General features: G+C 42.0%; 1 protein-coding gene across 5 annotated transcripts in view; it reads left to right on the top strand.

Moving 5' to 3' along the window:
* dock5 (dedicator of cytokinesis 5) overlaps nt 1–18646 on the top strand; it is a 39503-nt gene that overhangs the window by 4829 nt on the left and 16028 nt on the right. For 4 of the 5 annotated variants that reach the window (XM_085425004.1, XM_085425006.1, XM_085425005.1 and 1 more), the window contains exons 2-26: nt 3151–3234; nt 3456–3496; nt 3590–3645; nt 3920–4016; nt 4182–4330; nt 4466–4601; nt 4693–4850; nt 7728–7809; nt 8388–8517; nt 9248–9320; nt 11442–11584; nt 11740–11865; nt 11997–12121; nt 13525–13623; nt 13853–13925; nt 14049–14152; nt 14410–14590; nt 14936–15033; nt 15115–15204; nt 16479–16579; nt 16711–16845; nt 16939–17050; nt 17452–17522; nt 17751–17857; nt 17996–18132. In XM_085425004.1, the coding sequence (XP_085281130.1) occupies nt 3151–3234; nt 3456–3496; nt 3590–3645; nt 3920–4016; nt 4182–4330; nt 4466–4601; nt 4693–4850; nt 7728–7809; nt 8388–8517; nt 9248–9320; nt 11442–11584; nt 11740–11865; nt 11997–12121; nt 13525–13623; nt 13853–13925; nt 14049–14152; nt 14410–14590; nt 14936–15033; nt 15115–15204; nt 16479–16579; nt 16711–16845; nt 16939–17050; nt 17452–17522; nt 17751–17857; nt 17996–18132 (2708 nt within the window). Of the gene's footprint in view, nt 1–3150; nt 3235–3455; nt 3497–3589; nt 3646–3919; nt 4017–4181; nt 4331–4465; nt 4602–4692; nt 4851–7727; nt 7810–8387; nt 8518–9247; nt 9321–11441; nt 11585–11739; nt 11866–11996; nt 12122–13524; nt 13624–13852; nt 13926–14048; nt 14153–14409; nt 14591–14935; nt 15034–15114; nt 15205–16478; nt 16580–16710; nt 16846–16938; nt 17051–17451; nt 17523–17750; nt 17858–17995; nt 18133–18646 lie in introns of those variants that run through there. The other variant, XM_085425007.1, reaches the window with a different exon arrangement.

Genomic DNA, 18646 nt, shown 5'->3' with positions numbered 1-18646 from the left:
AGTAACATTTTCAAGGATTTCTTTCAGAAATTGATTCTTTCATCATTTAAAGCTGTTTTTTTTCTTTTTTCTTTTAATGCTGTGTTGTTTTATCTTGGTCATGCAATGGTCCTTTCATGCCCAGTCAGCACTAAGAACAATAGATTCTCATTGTATTGTGTTAACTTTGATGAGCTGCCAGCGGCTGCCCAAACTCTTCGACTGGGGTGTTCTTTAATTGTTGGCTAGTGCACCTCTATGGTAAATCATTTAGGGGGAATCAGGCTGACTCTGATTTAACATTAGCATGCTCATTAACTTGAACTTGTGCCGATAGAGCTTTATTGGACTTTACAACAGTAGCTACAGGCTCAGCATTTGAAGTTTAAGAGGAAGACAGGGTGCCTCAGAGTGGCACAGATTAGCTTTGCTGCCAGAGCCCAGACTGATGCTTTTGCTTTAGACAGTGTGGCTCTTGCCAGGCCCGGACACTGTCAAGTTGGTGAATGGCCCATTGTCACTCTTGGCTTGACTAGAGGCAGATGTCATTTTCTTCAGTGCACATATTCTGGCTGCATATATAATTAATTTCCTGGTGATTCATAGTATGCCTGTAACTTCTTTTTAAATACAAAGACGATTCCAAAAAAGTTCAGACTGTGTAAACTGTAAATGAAAAGTGAATGCAATGATTTGCAAATCTCATAAACACACATTTTATTCGCAATCGAACATAGAAACCACATCAGTTGTTTAAAATGAGAAAATCTACCATTTCAGGAAAAACAAATAAGTTACATTTGAATTTGATGACAGCAACATGTCTCAAAAAAGTTGGGTCAGGGGGGCCATGTTTACTACTGTATAGCGTCCCCTCTTCTATTAACAAAAGTCAAAAATATCTGGGCGCTGAGGAGACCATTTATTGGACTTTTGGGAGAGGAATGTTGTCCCGTTCTTGTCTGACAGGATTATAGCTGCTCAGCAGTCCCCCATTTCTCATTTCATGATGGGCCAAATGTTTTCAGTTGGTGAAAGGTTTCGGCGACAGACAGGCCAGTTCAGCAACCGGATTCTTCTATTATTAAGTCATGCTATTGTAATAGATGCAGTATGTGGTTTTTGCATTGTCTTGCTGAAAAATGGAAGCCCTAGGCTCAAAAGACATAATCAAAGCTCCCAATTCCATAGACACTAATGGATCCCCAGACCGTCAGAGATACAGGCTTTTTTGCTGAGCAACAGATCGTCCCTCTCTTTTTTTTTTTTAGTCGGGAGGACTTACAAGAAGAATTTAAAATTTGGATTAGTCTCACCACAGTTTTCCAGTTTGTCCATTTTAAATGAACTTGGCTCAGAGTAAACAGCAGTGTTTCTGGATCATGTTCACATACAGCTTCTTCTTTGCACAATAGAGCTTTACCCTGCATTTGTCTATGCCACTTGTGGAAGTATTCCTGAGCCCATGCAGTGATTTGCATGACAGAATCATGTCTGTTTTTAATGCAGTGCTGCCTGAGGGCCCAAAGAGCATGGGCATGCAATACTAACTTCCATTGTCCTTGCACACAGAGATTTCTCCCCATTAACCTCTTTAGCTGCAGTTTTAGCAGCTATTTTTTTTCTTCCCCTTACATCTTCATCCTTTTGTTTCTGCATCCCAACTTCTTTTCTTACAGTGATACATTTTCTCACTTTAAACATTTGAGACTTTGTTCTGTTGTAAATAGAATTGTGTTTCTGAGCTCTACAAAACATTGGAATCTGTTATTATTTACATTTTGCACACCATCTTTTTTTTTTTTTTTTAGATTTGGGATTGGAAAACAACATCTGTGGCTTCTGTTCATGTTCATGTTCAAAAGCAGGAAAAGTTGAACTATTATTAGGTTGCACTAGCTGTCTATTTTGTTGACACAAGGAAGAACCTCACACCTGTCCAGGTGCTCCTAACAAAACAGCCGTCAAAAGCCAACGTGATATTCCAGGAGTTTTTTTTGCGCAGAAATGCAAACAAAGTCTCAAGCAAAAATGTGTTTTATGGAAAGCCGATGAGGAGGAAGTCAAAGAGAAGGAAAAGCAGTCACATTCAGTGATTTGTCAAGTTTTGGTATTCAGACTGAGGTGTGATAAGCTGAGCCAGTTGGAGCGTGCAGTGAAATCTGGCCTCCAGCAACAAGCATTATCACCATGCAAGTCAGGGCAGAGCTCTGCTCATAGTTCCTCCATCTTACTGTGAGAATGAGTGGCTGCGCGTTATTGCAGCTCCCTCAAGTCGTGAATAAGACCTTTGCTACAGTAGTGTTTGCCAAGGTTTCTCTTTTGCAGTTTTATGCGCGCGCGCATGTGTGTGTATATGAGTGAGTGTACATATGTTTTTACGCACAAGCATTTTCTTGTATTAACCCCTCCAATGTCTGTCCTGGTAAACGGCTAAAAAGGAAAAGATAGGAGCTGCCTCCAGGAAAGCTGCAAGGTTAAAAATGAGCACAGGGAGGGGCAGCGCTTGCAGGTGAGTCACTTGGCAGAAACACAGGCTGCAAGTGTAACTGCCGACCAAAGGTCACAGCACGCATGTTATCGGATATAGGGAGAGTCTGATGCTATTGCTTTTTTAGCGGTACTCCTCACGTTTGACACTGCAACTACCTGCTCCGGCGCGGTCTATTTACTGGAACGTTAATCACAGCCCGAAGGCATCCAATTCAATTAAAAATAGCACAAACGCTTTAGAGGTTTGAGTCACACAGGCGTGCTGCACAAACACACTGCCTGCTTTTAGAAAACGCAATAAGATGAGGAATAAATCAAAGATCAAGATCCTCTCTGCTGCGCGTGCGTGCTCTGTGACATGGAGGTTGAATTGGTTTCTTTTTTCCAGTGAGAAACTGCAAACCTCTGATCCAGAACTTCTTTTAAAACAGACTTGCTCCTCTGTGCAATAAGTGATTGAAAAGGGATTTGGGGTTTTTGCAGTAATTCACCGGACCTTGAGGAGGAACAAAACTCGTCAATCAATCTGTCTGCCCGAACCTTTTTATTTAATTTTTTTTGGTTAACAGTTTTTGTTGTGTGTGTGTGTGTGTGTGTGTGTGTGTGTGTGTGTGTGTGTGTGTGTGTGTGTGTGTGTGTAAGATTCACATTATGAGACAGTCCTGCTTTGTCCTTCAGTGATCTACAATTATGATGCCAGTGGCGAACAGGAGCTGTGTCTACAAGTGGGGGACACGGTGCACATACTTGAGAAATTTGAAGGTGAGCAAGCATAAGCACACAGCAGGCCCCGACACATCCCTCTTTCCCCTAATCTAAAGCAAGCTGACACAGGAACTTAAATGAGATGTTGAACTAACTGGCACTCAGTGTGTTATGCATAGTAATGTAAATGAGTCTATTACATTGTCCTCCTGACATCACTCCTATCTCGCTCTATCCCTCAGTGTAACGTTTTTGTTGGGTAATTTATGTCTTCTTAGGCTGGTATAGGGGCTATGCTCTACGCAGGAAATCACAAAAGGTATGGGCAATAGTGCTATATTATCATCATTGTCTTGGTGTGTATGTGTGTGTGTAATTTACTGATCACTATGAAATTTTTCTTTTTCTTCAGGGCATTTTCCCTGCTTCCTACATCCACTTAAAGGAGGCTACGGTTGAGGGAATAGGGTGAGATCACATATCAGTAAACAGATCATTTTGATGATAATCTGCTCTGCTTTTGGTTTGCTGTCCAGCCTTGTGTTTTGCCAGCAACATAGCAGTGCACTTACAATTATCATAAGTGAGGACTCAGTAATGCTTTTCTTGGCTGTGTAAGGAAACCATCCACCTATTTATCATGTATAGAAAAGCACTTGAATCTATCCAAATTATATGACATGATCTATGAGTGATGAGCCACTTTTCCAATGTCTTTCTATTCTCTTTTTGTGGCTGGTAGCCAGCAGGAAATAATTATTCCGGCCGATTTACCCCTGGTACAAGAGCTCGGAGCTACTCTGAGGGAATGGGCCCAGATATGGCAGAAGCTGTATGTGGTATGTGGAGACTTTTTTCTTTTATCTGCCACTTTGACTTTTGTACACACAGTTCCGTGCACCTCTGTTTTTCACCCCTTTGACACACTTTTGTTATAAAGTTTCATTGCTCTTCATTCCTCTGAAGAAAGGTATTACTTATAATAAAACCTGTTTAACTGGCAGGAGAACAAGACAATTTTGTTCAGGACTGTGCAGCAGATGGCCTACAGCCTCATCGAATATCGATCTCAGATAGTGTCAGGAACGCTGCCCAAGGATGACCTTGTAGAGCTCAAAAAGAAAGTCACAGCAAAGATTGATTATGGAAACCGGTATGAATCCTTTTTTTTTTTTTTTCCTTTAGGAACTATTATTGTTGTAAAATCTCCTCAGGTTGTATGGGTGAGCCTTTTAAAATTGCTTCTGTAAACTTATTTGATGCTGTGTTGATCCTCTGGCTTGCTCAGGATTCTGGGTCTGGACCTGGTGGTGCGGGATGAAGCGGGAAACATGCTGAATCCTGACAGGACTAGTACGGTCAGCCTGTTCCGGGCCCATGAGACCGCCTCCCGCAGCGTTGATGACAGGATACAAGAGGAGAAGGCACAGTTCCGATTTGTTGATACTATCACTGGCTGTCAGTTTCATTTAATGTTGTTGTCCACTCACTGTTTCCGGCCTTGTTTTCATCCAGACACGGCTACAGAACCTGGAAATGAGGCGTCAGACTCTTTTCAGTACAGTGCACACCTACAGCTTGTTCATGAACTTGAAAAACTTTGTGTGTAACATTGGAGAAGATGCCGAGCTGCTAATGTCTCTGTATGACCCGGATCAGTCTGAATTCATCAGGTTAGCTTGTTTTTTTTGTTTTTTGTTTTTTTCTCTTAACTCGACAACTAAACAAGTTTGCCGTTCGATAGTTTGCGCTCGTCTATGCCTCTAAAAGTCTATAGAAATGTTCACAATGTTTATATAATTGATCAGAAAACTTTTAAAGAAGTATTAATGGCTCGCAATACTACAACTGCTAAAGTGAAAAATTAGGAATTGCAATTATTTATGTAATGCAATGGGGAAAACAAATGTAATAATGGCTGGAGGTTGTGCATTATCGTCAAATAACTCAGCACAGCTCTGCTTTAAATTAGCACTCAAGGCTGATCGTTGTTAGGCATTCATCTGCTTGCTGGTGTAGAAAACTACCGTCTCTATTTGCTGTTAGACATTATACCCGCATAAATAATGGAAGTGATTAAAGCAACCTTTAAAAAGTAAACATTTTGCTAACTGAATGTTAGACAAATTAGTGGTGCAAAACCTCGAAACAGTCATACTGCCGATGCTCATATCTGACCCACCACATACAAACGCAACGAGTGGAAATGACACTGTTTTCACTTTACGCTCAGACGTTGAGATCTTGTAGATGGAACATTTTAAGTGCAACAAATAGCTTTAGATCTGGCAGGGCTAAAGCTGAAAGAAGTCAGACTTGGCGAGAAAACCCAGGCTGACCAGCTGACCTCAGTGCCTCACTACATCAGCAGATGGCTGGCAGATATTATTCGTGGTTTGCTGTTTAAGCTGCTGGCCTGCAAGCTCTTATTGCTGTTTCTGCAAGTTGCTTTACAACCCACCTCCATCGTTTCATGCTACTCGTGCTTTGTCTCACTGAAGCTGCCGTCACACATGGAGTGATTTGAATGTTAAGCATCACATTGAACTTCACAGTTGGTTGCTAGTTGAAATTCCGGTTGCCTAGATAGTCCTAAAATGTAGCCTGTCATGCATCACTCTTCAGTATTCAAGGTTCACCTTCTACCAGATTGCAGAAGTTGGAACAGTTTGTTGCCAGGATGGGGCGGGTCCTTCAGTATCTGCGCTGCTCTAGTCCGGCATCTCCTGGTGTAGGTGTCCTGAAGCGGGGGGAGAGCAATCCTGCAGCAGTGTTCTGCTGTACGGATCACTCTCTGGAGAGCTTTTTGGTCCTTCACACAGCTGTTCCCAAACCACGATGTCATGTTCTGTGTGAGGATGCTCTCCACAGCACCTGTATAGAAAATCCTGAGGATCTTTGGAGAGACCCTGAACTTCCTCAGTTGTCGTAGGTGATACAGGCGCTGCCTAGCCTGGACCTGAATGTGGGCAGCCCATGTCAGGTCTGAGGAGATGTGGACACCAAGACACTTGAAGGACTGCACCCTCTCCACTGGAGCTCTATTGATGATAATGGGCTTGTAGTCTCTGTGCTGACCCCTTCTGAAGTCCACCACCAGCTCCTTGGTCTTGCTGACGTTCAGCTGGAGGTGGTTGTCCTGGCACCATGATGCCAGATTCTTCACTTCATCCATGTAGGCCGCCTCATCGTTGTTGGAGATGGCACCCAACACCACTGTGTCATCAGCAAAGTTCACAATGGTGTTGGAGCCATGGGTGGCCACACAGTCTGAAGTGTAGAGGGAGTAGAGCAGTGGCGAGAGGACACATCCCTGAGGTGCTCCTGTGTTGATGGTGATGCTGTTAGAGACGCATCTACCCACCCTCACCACCTGAGTTCTGCCAGTGAGGAAGTCCAACACCCATGCACACAGACGGCTGTTAAGTCCCAGATCCCTCAGCTTTGTGAACAGTCTGCAGGGCACTATTGTGTTAAACGCTGAACTATAATCAACAAACAGCATTCGCACATAGTTACCCTGTTTCTTGTCCACGTGGCTGAGAGTGGTGTGTAGGACGTGGGCGATGGCATCCTCTGTGGATCTGTTGGATCTGTAGGCGAACTGCATCGGATCTGTGGTGTTTGGGATGGAGGAGGAGATGATGTTCTTCAGCAGCCTCTCAAACACCTTCATTACTACCGAGGTCAGTGCAACTGGCCGGTAATCGTTCAGGGATGAGGGTTTGCTGTTCTTGGGCACAGGGATGATGGTGGATCTTTTGAAGCATGTGGGGACCACAGACTTCGCCAGGGACTCGTTGAAGATGTAAGTGAACACACCTGCTAGCTGGTCAGCACAGCAGCGTAGCAGACGGCCGGTGATGCCGTCTGGTCCCGCCGCTTTCCTTGTGTTAACTCTCCTCAATGCCGCTCGGATGTCATGTTCCGTGATGCTGGTCTATTCTGTTATTCTGCATTCTTATTAGTATTCACTTCACTGGCTTGCCACGGAGATGACCCACCTGCTTCGTGTTGACAGCATTGCTTAAAGCCACCCTGAATGACATTGGCTTTCTATGGTCACCACGTTGCTGCAAATCACTTCCTGTGTAGATGCAGCTTTGATGTCATGTGCATTGTTATGGGATGCTCTGTTCTGTGGGGGTGTCTCGCTGCTGTCCAACCTGCATTTTTCCATATTTGTGCATGGAAATGCAGGGATGTGTGCTCTCGGGGAGGTCCCAGAACAGGGATGTACCGCCAAATATAATTTACTGCAGATGGAATCAGTCTTGTTTTGACTAAAATGGTCCTGACAGAAATACCAATAATGACCGGCTGGTGATGATTCTTTTAGGATGGCTGCATCCTCCTATGTTTGGTAAGGCCTACAGGGATATCTAGGCTCTTATAATTATGGCATTTAAAATATGCAGACACTTGAAATTTTTTTCTGGAAACTTTTGGATTTTATTGGGTGAGACATAAAATAATGCTGCTTTTACATCACTGGCTTTGGTTTCAGATAACGCCGTCTCTAACTGTGACTTTTATTTAAATTCTTGCAGTGAGAACTTCCTGGTGCGCTGGGACAGTACGGGAATGCCTAAAGAAATTGAAAAACTCAACAACCTGCCAGCGCTATTCACGGTAACCAAATCCCTACCCACCACAGTGCGTTCCCTCTCTTTCAGATTTAAACAATCCAAGCGCCGCCTGAAGTCTGTGACAAAGAAGACAATTAGCGTCTGGATTGCTCCTAATTTACTAAAAGTTTCACTGAATGGCTCACTCACAGCACATCATTGAAAATTTGAATGCATTCGCCTCCATTATGTTGCTTCTGCTTAAGTTAATAAGCGGTGCTCTGTAATCAAGTCACTGTGTTAACCTCCATGTGTGCCATCAGGAGCTAGTGGTTTGGAGTGTGATAAAGCCACATTAATCAAGGTGTACAGTTTAAGATTATAGCAAAGCACACAAGTGGATGGTCCTTTGAAAAGTAAAAACCTTGAGAAAAATAAGCATATAAACATGCTGGGAAGGCGATGTGTTTAAAGCTTTTACTCCACTCCTTTATCATGGAAATATTTTCCATCTGGTCCTCAGCTCCAGCCCTGTGTGTGTACACAATGACTGGCAAGTAGAGTCACTGCCTTTTGTACCTAATGCACCTTATCTCTCGCAGTGCCATAATAAATAATCTTTTGTGTGTCTTCTGTGTCCAGGACCTGAGCAGCACTGACTTGATGAGGCAGCGACTCTTCCTGGTGTGCCAGATCATCAGAGTGGGCAGCATGGAGCTGAAAGAGGGCAAGAAACAAACAGGCGGACTTAGGAGACCGTTTGGTGTGGCCGGTGAGGGACTTTTTTATGTCCTAATATTTGTAAGAGCAGTATAAAAGTTCAATTTAAGAAGGAAAAAAAGAAAAAGCTAGCCCTCTCTCGTGGTACAGATGCATGAATAGTTTTGTTGAGGTGGAGAAATGAAAGATCCATGTGTCGAAACGAAATGGGAACACCTGCTTCCTGACCTAGAAAATGCCTTCACTCTGCCTTGGCAAGGCAGTCGGAGGAAAATTGGTTTAGCAACTGTCTTTTTGTTTTCGGCCAGATGATTAGTGGATTTGATGGGAAATGGTTTTCCTCTGGTGTTCCAGCAAATGGACTGAAACCGGAGTCAGAATGAACATTCAACTCAGAAGTCATATTATTCTTAGCCAGGGAAAAAGCGTTTAAAAAAAAAAAAAGCATTCTAGGAAAAGATCCGGGTGAAATGAACAATTCAAAGGCAAGATCAAGACCGCTCAATATATCTTACTAAGCTGGCTTTCTGCTGCGCCAGGCAACAGGTGAGCGAGATCCAACACCTGGCTCGGCTTCTTTTTCAGACATGGAAAATACACTTTCCAGACTTATAAGTTAATTAACTTTCCGAGCTCTTTAAAAAATAAAACAGAAAAAAGGTGATTCCCATTTTGCTGTCGTTTTGGCATTTACTAGAAAACGCTGTCAAATCTAGTTAATTAGCTCGTCTTTTTCAGTCTGCATCCTTACTGTGAATGTGTCAATGTGTTTGTCATTGCAGTTATGGACATAACAGACATTGCCCACGGCAAAATAGATGACGAGGACAAACAGCATTTCATCCCCTTTCAGCAGTGAGTCCTCTAATGTTGTCATATTTTTGCTGTTTACAGGCTCGGTCTTGTTTTGTAACGCAACTCAATTGAGCACAAATAATTCATAAGAACATGAATAGCTCTCGAGTTATACTTACTGCCAACTGTGTTCCATTACGTTTGCTTTTTTTTCTTTTTCCAAGGCTGCAGTTCGACTTTTCCTACACTGTATTTCAAGGACAAAACACTTTTTGCAGTTCTAAATGAAAGAGAAGCTTCAAGATCATGTTTTTAGGGCACCTACAAACTGGAGGGGGAGGGGGGAGATAAACAATGACAGTCATATGTTCACAGGGATCGTAGATGGAAGAGAGCCAAAAATATCTCGACTCATTTCTGGCTTCTGTACAAATTTTACCAAGTTTTAACCTCAGTTTTTCTTTTCTTTTCACTCTAGAACAGATCACTCTGTCTTTTTGAGAAGGTAGAGACCAAAAAATAATACTGATTTAAATTTTCAATTCGTGGCATCCTTCTTATCTTGAAAGACTTTGGCCCTATGTGCTTTGTATCTGACAGGAAATATGCAAGCCTTCAGATAAATATTAGTTTTTGTTTGGACATATACAAAGGAAAGATTGCACCGCTGAGCGTTTTAAGCTTTCCAGCCTTGACAGGTTAATGATTTTTTTTTTTTCATTTCATTAACAGAGTAAATGTTTTCGCACTGTACGAACAATTAGGTAAATATAAATAGACCAGGGTAAGTAAATTTTTAATTGAACACAAGATAAAAATAAATAAATAAATAACTACAACGAGACACTGTTACATTTTTCTCCTGAGCATTGAACGTGGTGAAAGGCTGTGAGATGGAACCGATTGAGATCACCAGTTTTGGCAAGCTGTCTGTAGCAAACTCTAGAGTTCACCTTACATCTTGGGACACACATTGCCCAGTTTAATCTGAGCTGGTCTGGTGAAGTAGAATAACTAAATAATAACCTAACATATAAAAAAAAAACGTTCATAGATACATAAACGTTCATATTTAATAAACTTTCCATTTACAAAACAGCATGAGATGCTGCAAGAAAAATGCAGTTACAACAACACGTCTCAGTTTTTCTACATTCAGTTTGCTGTCAGCACAGTGTGTCGGCTTAACTGTCTTAGTCTAATATCATTATGTAAAAGCCTTGGGTGATGTCTTTGTCGGCAAGAAGGCTGTAAAAGTGATGATGATTCAGACCTCTGTCTCAGATTAAATTAATGGTTTGGACAACAGCTCTCGTGATGCGACTCGTCCTTAACAGCCTGTAACACCATGCTTTGTGGTGCAAAATAAAGTAACCCCTCCAAAAAAACAAAAAAACCCCATTGATTTTCTTTCTCTGCTAATTTTACACCTTAAAAAGCCATCCAGTGGACCAGCTGGGACCTTTTGCTGGGCCTATTTTGGCCCTTGATTAACACCCCGATCTGCTGTGTTAACCTGCAGTCACAGGTAGAGCAGACTAGCCATAGCATGGTGTTGGAGAACTGAAAGCTAATCCAACATTGTAGAAGAGTAAAAACACAACATTTCATTGATTTAATGTGATATATGCTTTTGCAGCACACAGAAACCTGACAGTGAAACCTTAGCTGACACGTTTCTGCTTTCCTTGTTCCTTGTTACTAAACCACTACAATAGAGTTTTGTGATTATTCCCTTCTGTGTAATTACAGCGTCGGCACTGTGTAATTCTGTTTTCTGATACAAAGATGTTTGGCTAACCTCGCTGAGTACTTCCATAGTAGTGTAACTGTAAACTAAAAATGTGGTCAAGGGCTTTAAAGTACTTTAAAGATCAAAACTGATCGATTCTTTTTTTGGAAATCTATAAAGAGATTTCAAATTTATACACATTGGTGTTTGTCTTATTAAAAGTTAGAGTAGTGTTAGTATTTTAAGCAGATTTTCTCTGCTGTAGTAACTCGAGCAGAGCAGCAGGGATCTGGGAGAGATGGTGCGTGTTGTCAAAAACTCCAGAAAGCCTCACAGTGCCTTCGCAGCTCTTCCGTCCATTTGTTTGTCACCTGTCAAAGATGCTGGCAGTTGATTCTTTTTTTTTTTTTTACTTTCATTGTATTGTCACCTCTATATTTCCTTCTTAGGATAGCTATGGAAACCTACATCCGTCAGAGGCAGCTCATCATGTCTCCGCGCATCCCTTCTCGAGTCATAGGAGAGAATGAGCCCCTCACAGCTGTCTTCAACAAAGTCATTGCCACGCGGGAGGTCAATCACAAAGGCCAGGGTAAAATGAAGTGCTCACAGACCGTGTGTTCCCCTGTGATTTTAGAGGGTTGCTCTAAATTGACCTTTTTTTTGCTTTGAGGAAAATAATTGATGTGTGAGGGGTCTGCAAGGTGCAGTCTGCCTCATTGAATTTCTTTACATGTTTGCTGGCAGGGCTGTTTGTGACCATGAAGCTTCTCCCAGGGGACCTTGCCCAAGTCAGAAAGGACTACCCCCACTTTGTGGACCGCAGCACCGCTATCGTCAGGAAAATGGGCTTTCCAGAAATCATCCTCCCTGGTGAATTAAAGCCTTTGTTGATGGGCAGTTCTCACGACGGTCATGCTCATTTTAATTGCTCACGAAGCTGTGAGGGGCTTTTTTAAAATTTCTCAACACAACCTTCTGATCGTCTGTTATCCCTCATCCAGGAAACGTGAGGAATGATATTTATGTAACCTTGCTACAAGGAGAATTTGACCGTGGTAAAAAGAAGACCCCCAAAAATGTAGAGGTCATACTGAGTGTGCACGATGATGAAGGCAATCCCATGGAGGTAAAATAGACCAGTGAATGACATTTAAAAAAAATGTAATTTAATTTGATCTTAATGCAGCTTACTGAATGGCATCTTTATATAAGTCATATAATTGTGACAGTATACATGTGGTTGTGGACAGCCCTAAAGATAGAAAAGTGTTCTATTTCACTTATCAACAATCAGAAGTTCTGTTTTTTTTCTGTTTAGTAAACACTAGTCTATAAAAACTGGAAAGCACAGTTCACTTACTCAAGTTGCCCCATACCTCTCTGTTAGAGATTATTGATGAGATTCACCAATAAATATGCCCTATTGTGGATTTTGTAAAACATAATTTGGAGTTGAAGCTTGTTTTGTTGCTTCCAGCTATTTGCAGAATTCTTCCCATTGGTTTAATAAATACCTGCAGCTTTTTAAGATCCATATGAGTGTCTCCAGAATGAGACTTGTCTTTCCAATCCAATGATATCCATGATAACTTCATAACTAGCAGCAAAGTGTGGGACTGTTGGAATGAGAATCAACACCTTCAAAGTCTGAGGCCACTCAAAATAGGGTGGAGTGCTCACTCCTAGACCAGGATGAATTACTACCCCAAATGGAGGATTTGAGTCACTTGCTGTCTTGTTCAAAAGTGATGGGAGAGTGTAGCATGAGATTGACAAACAGATTGGCGCCACGTCCTCAGTGAAGCAGACATTGTAATAATCTGTTGTTAAAGCAAAGCAGACGACTTATTGGCCAATCTAAGTTGCTACCCTCACCTCTGGTCATGAGCTCTGGGTAGTGACTGAAAAAATTAGGTTGCAGATAAATGAGTTTGCTTCAAAGGGTAGCAGGGTTCTCCCTGAAGTGATAGGGTTAGAGTTCAGTCATTTGAGAGGGACTTGGAGTAGAACTGCTGCTCCTTGACATTGAAAGGAGCCAGTTGAGGTGGATTAGGCATCTGATTAGGATGCCTCTTGGAAACCAACTAGTTTCGGGCAAGTCCTAATAGGAGGAGGCCCCAGGGCAGAGCTAGGACTCAACAGAGAAATTATATCTCTCAGCTGGATTGGAAACAACTCTGTGTCCCTTGAGATGAGCTGGAAGAGGTGGCTTGGGTGAGGGAAGTTGGGGCTTCAACTATGACCCAAACTCAGATAAGCGGCAGTGGATGATGTGAAGGAGGGATCTACCAAATTATTCAAGCTAAATTGTTTCTTAAAATCCTTTGGTGGGAGACCATCCGTATTGCTGCATCATTATCTAACTGATAACTGACATTTTGTAACTCTGTATTGATTACATGTAGCAATTTATGTGCTTTGCTGTACTTTAACCAAAAAAGAAAAAAGTTAGAGACAATTGAAAACAGCAGAAAGAACATTGAAGATGTTCCTGTCATGTAAACTAATCTCTTCCTTTAATGTCTTTAGAAAGCCATATTCCCTGGAGCCGGTTATGATGGCATAACGGAGTACAAGTCTGTCATTTACTACCAGGTGAAGCAGCCTTGTTGGAATGAAACAGCGAAGGTAAGCTCACAGCAAGCACCCACATGAGCAGCTCTGTGCCGTCATGTTATCTAATGAGATTTCTTTTCAAAATGGATTTGCTGTGGCTCAATTTATACAATAATCTGTTGGGACTGCATTGGTTGAATGCGCTATATGTAAATCTCCCAACTGCATTTGTTCCATATGCATAATCCTGTATTAGCACATTTCCTAATTCCAGTACCTTTTTTTTCCTTGTCCTTGCAAGGTGACGATTCCCATTGAAGACGTGTGCCGCTGCCACTTGAGGGTGATGTTTAGACACAGATCCTCCCAGGACTGTGAGTGACTGTGCCTTATTTGTATGACAAACACCCACGTGTAATGCTGCCACCATGTTAAACACAGCTAGTGTGAGTGTTCTTGGATGAGTTCCCATCTTTATGCTCCTATGTGCCCTTCAGCTAGGGACAAGTCAGAGAAGCCCTTTGGCATGGCCTTCGTCCGGCTTATGAGAGGAGACGGAACCACGCTGAGAGATGGCAGACACGATCTTATCGTCTATAAGGTATTGTTGCGGAATGATGTATAGGACAGGATGCTTTTCACATATTTATGCTGTGTTAAAGGTAATTCATTGAGCTTTAAGATAAGCAAGAGAATGTTTATTGCTTTTATCTAATTATGCAAAAAGCCTGTCTTGAATAGCTGACAATGGGTAGATGGATTATTCATGAATCTCTCCAGAGTCAATAAATATGAAATTAGATTTCCATTGATCAGTGAAACCTCATGATTCATTCCCTAGTTTCTGACTTTTCCTAGGTTGACGTGAAAAAAGCAGAGGATGCTAAGGTTTATCTCACCTTGCCAGCAACCTGGGCGGAAGTGGAGGAGAAGGAGAAGCAAACGGGAAAGCCGTTCCACCATTCAGGAGTCATTCCTGTGACTAAGGACAGCTTCCAGCTTGCCACACTCACCTGCTCCACTAAACTCACTCAGAATGGTACCATCTGGCTCATCTCTTATTTTTTCTGCCACCCTTCCAGCCTGTCATAATGAAAAGATGTCTTGTCACAAGTGGTGTTTTAAGAAATGAAACAGCTTTGTTGATGGATAGCTAAGCATACTGTCATTTGACCTCCCTGCTGATGGCTTTGAAATTAATTAAAGTGATCCGTGTTGCCAATATTTTGCTGATGTGTTGATGCTGTCTGATGCATTTCTGATTCAATTAATGCTGAAATTTCTGCCTTTTAATGTGGATTACATTAAGTGATGTGGCAACAGAGGAGACGTTGCTCCTGCTGCTTTTTGTGTGTTCATTTGTTTTCTCCCCTTTCTCCTTTAGTGGATCTACTCGGCCTTTTGAACTGGAGGTCTAACACTGAGGATCTTGACCAGATTTTGCAAAGACTCATGGAGGTGGAAGGAAGCGAGATAGTTAAAGTATGCACAAAAATTATCTAGAGTGTTTTAGAACACTGTATTTAATGGCATTGTTGTAACAGGTTTTTGTTTAATCCACAGTTCCTCCAGGACACTCTCGATGCCCTGTTCAACATCATGATGGAAACCTCAGAAAAGGACACCTTTGACACTCCGGTGTTTAATGCCTTGGTTAGTCACAGGAGCTACAATTGCATATAGCCTAATATTAGGATTCTCATCAGTTTAAAAGCCCAAACACAATTAAAACACTCCATAATTGGGATCAACCCATTGCTTAATTGCAGGGGTGTGGAACAAACCTTTTCATAATCCCATCAGTATAAACAACAAATCAAATGTAAATGATTTAACCTGATTAGTGTCTTGCTGAGCTCTTCCTGTCAATGTCCTCTGGCTACCCAATGACAGGCACTGTTGTTGTTGCAGTGAACAAACTGTACAGTATATATGCCCATTTTCAGTCAGCTGATCAAAACACATCAAAGACAGCTGACAAAAAAAAAAAAGTTTACATGCAACAGCAGCCAGTGTCAGTATGTGTTAAATCCTACTGTTGAGTTTCAGTTTGGGTTCTCTCAGGCTGAATCAGTTCACAGGGATGAAAATGAGTCATAATAATAAAACTGAACTGATTTCACAAGTTTAGAATTTTTTTTCCTTCCCAAATTTAAATTCATTCTGAAATTTACAAAAATTGTGCGAAAGTTGCTGCGATCACCAGCCTTGATGATAAATGCAGTTCCTGTGCCTGCTTCTTAAAAGCCACCCAGTGTTTTTGGCTTTTGAACACGTTTAATGCTCCAGCGTAGTCCATCAGAACTGCTTGTGAGATGATTGATCCCTACCCCCGCAAACACACACACACTTTCTTTTTTTTATGCCAAGGTTGGCAAGATCCCACTGTTTATTATTACTATGACTCCTGAAAGCAGCAATCTGACTTTCACACCCAGGCTGTGCGATGGTGACAGAGTAATCGGGGTTAAAACTTTCTCGTCTCTCTGTTTTCTTCCGTTTGTAACATAACTGAATCTGGCACTTCTCGTGCAAACAGCTAAGTGGAACGCTGTGAATGCCTTCTAGGACGCGCTGTATGAAAATGTGTGTTGTCATCTCTATATTTAAATCATATCATGCCTCCCTCTTGTCTGTGATGGCAGACTTTATGAAATATGGCCATTCATAGCAGCTTTGAGCGCATTTGCCTCTTGATGTTTTTCCGATTGTTTGAACTAATACTTTTTTACCAAAACCTGGCACTTCGTGTGAAGTAGTGACTGTGTGATGCTCTGTTTGCATTAGCGCCTACTTGATACAGCCTTTCTATAACGTTAGAGGAGTGAACAACTTTTCATTTACATAAAATGATAACCTTTATGAACTGTTTTAATCTGCACAGACTTTAGTTTTATTTCCTCCTTGTTCCTTTTGCTTTTATCCAGGTATTTATAATTACTCTTATTGGCGACATCAAATTCCAGCACTTTAACCCCGTCTTGGAAACCTACATCAACAAGCACTTCAGCGCCACCTTGGCTTACGTGTGAGTCCCCGTTCTATATTTATACTTTTAATAGCTTGTGCTGTTTATTCTTAATTCTTTCAGCTCTTCTTCTCCTCCCACACCATAATTACCCCCTTAGACCTTAATGTCTAACTGATTCACTTTCTCAGGAAGCTAACCGGGGTGCTTAACTACTATGTGGGCCATGCTGAAGAGCCTGGCCTGACTGAGAGACTCTATGCTGCACTCAAAGCTCTCAAGTACCTGTTCAGGTTTATTGTACAGTCCCGAGTCCTCTATCTCAGGTGTGAGAAGCACTGCAACACAAGAATCCACTCAGCATTTCCATCATTCGGAGGGTGACTTCTTGTGTTTTAATGGTGGTGTTTTTACTGCAGGTTCTATGGGAACAGCGAGGACGGAGACGCTTTCTTCAACTCCATCCGCACCCTCTTCCTCTCTTTCAACTCTCTCATGGACAGACCGCTGGATGAGGGAGTAAAGATAAAGGTACATTGAAGGTGTTTGTGTGTTTAGGAACTAAATATATCATGTGGAAGCATTTTATAATTGTATTTATTTATTTATTTTTAACCAAAAAGCCATTTGTCTAGCTTTACAATGGAACTAAAATGCAGCTGGTCAGACTTTATGAAGATATTATTTTGGTTTTTGGTCTCTGTTTTTCTGCTGCTGCTGTTCAATAACTGCAGCAATCCAGCTGTGAAAAATGTGTTACACTGTTGTACACAAGTTATGGAGGAAGCTGTACAAATTAACTGCAAAATAATGTGAGCTCTTTGCTGGCGGGCTCGATGAGGTGAGGAACAAGCTCAGTTAAAAAGCTTGTTTGACTAGAGAATAAAAATAGTCTTCAGCCTGATGAGACCTGATTCTTTTCTTTTTTTCAGGGGGCTATATTGAAATACCTCCCCAGCATCATTAATGACATCCAGACTGTGTTTGATCCTGTGGAGCTCAGGTAACTCTCCAGAGAGTTTGCACAGCGGGAAATGATAATTGCCTGTCTACGTGCAAATTGTCATATTTACTTCTGAGCAAAGGAGGCGTTTTTCCTCAATTCTTGCCGCAGTAAAATCAACCCGTCGTGTGTGCGGCTCATTAGTCCTCTGTGACTATAATTACTGGATGTGAAATGTGAATAGCATTAAAATTGTCACAGCTGCTCTTTTGCCTCTTTTTCTTTCAGCGTTCTCCTCGCGAAGTTCATCGAGAGCATTCCCGACTCTCAGCTCGTGCGTCAGAAGCTTGGTTGCATGTGTAAAATGGTGGAGAGTGACCTTTTCAGGCAGCCAGGTAGGAGTCCTTGAGGCTCAAAAAAAAAAGCCTGTGATGACATTTCGTACGAGATGAAAGAGGAAAAACAACTTTTACACTTGCGTACAAGTTTATTAGGTTAGATCCATTAACGGGAAATGTGCCGTGTTCCCTCAGAGTGTCGAGATGTGCTTCTGCCGCTTGTTACCGATCAGCTGAGTGGGCAGCTGGACGACCACTCGACTAAACCAGACTACGAGGCCTGCGTCCAGCTGCTCAGCACAGTGCTGGACAACCTGGACCGCAAAGACGTGGTGAGGCAATTACTGGTTCACGTCCAAATTACCGTAGGAATTATCTCGTCAGAAATGAGGTGGTCGATACGAGCTGCCAAAATTCAATTTATCCACAGAGAGCGTAAAGAGCTTAGGTATCCATGGGGATCACAAAGAAAAACTGCTACTCTTTACCATCACAAGGAGCCAGTTGGATTGAATTGAGCCTATTTTTAGATTTTATCTTAGTACTTTTAACTGGAGAAAAAAGCCTTAGGCAGACCCATAGCATGCTGGAGGGATTATAGATCTCATCTAACCTGGAGGAGTCTGCGATCCTCTGGAGAAGCTGGAGGATGTAGTTAAGGATAGGAATGTCTTGGCTGCTCTGCTTACCCTGCTGCCACTGTTGTGCTTATCCAAGATAAGCTGTTCAAAATGGATGGATGGATGGTTAAGTGGAACATCTAGTTATCCCAGTTTGACTTTTACTTGCCTAGGTTTTGAAATATTGCTCTCTAGTGACTTTTCCTCTCTCTCTCTCTCTCTCTCT

This window comes from Rhamphochromis longiceps, linkage group LG12, assembly GCF_057381845.1.
Source record: "Rhamphochromis longiceps isolate RC_006_pf linkage group LG12, R_longiceps_female_GT1.1, whole genome shotgun sequence".
In the NCBI taxonomy this organism is placed as follows: Eukaryota; Metazoa; Chordata; class Actinopteri; order Cichliformes; family Cichlidae; genus Rhamphochromis; species Rhamphochromis longiceps.
Note: the sequence above shows the minus strand (reverse complement) of the source record. Positions and strands in the feature narration are given on the sequence as shown.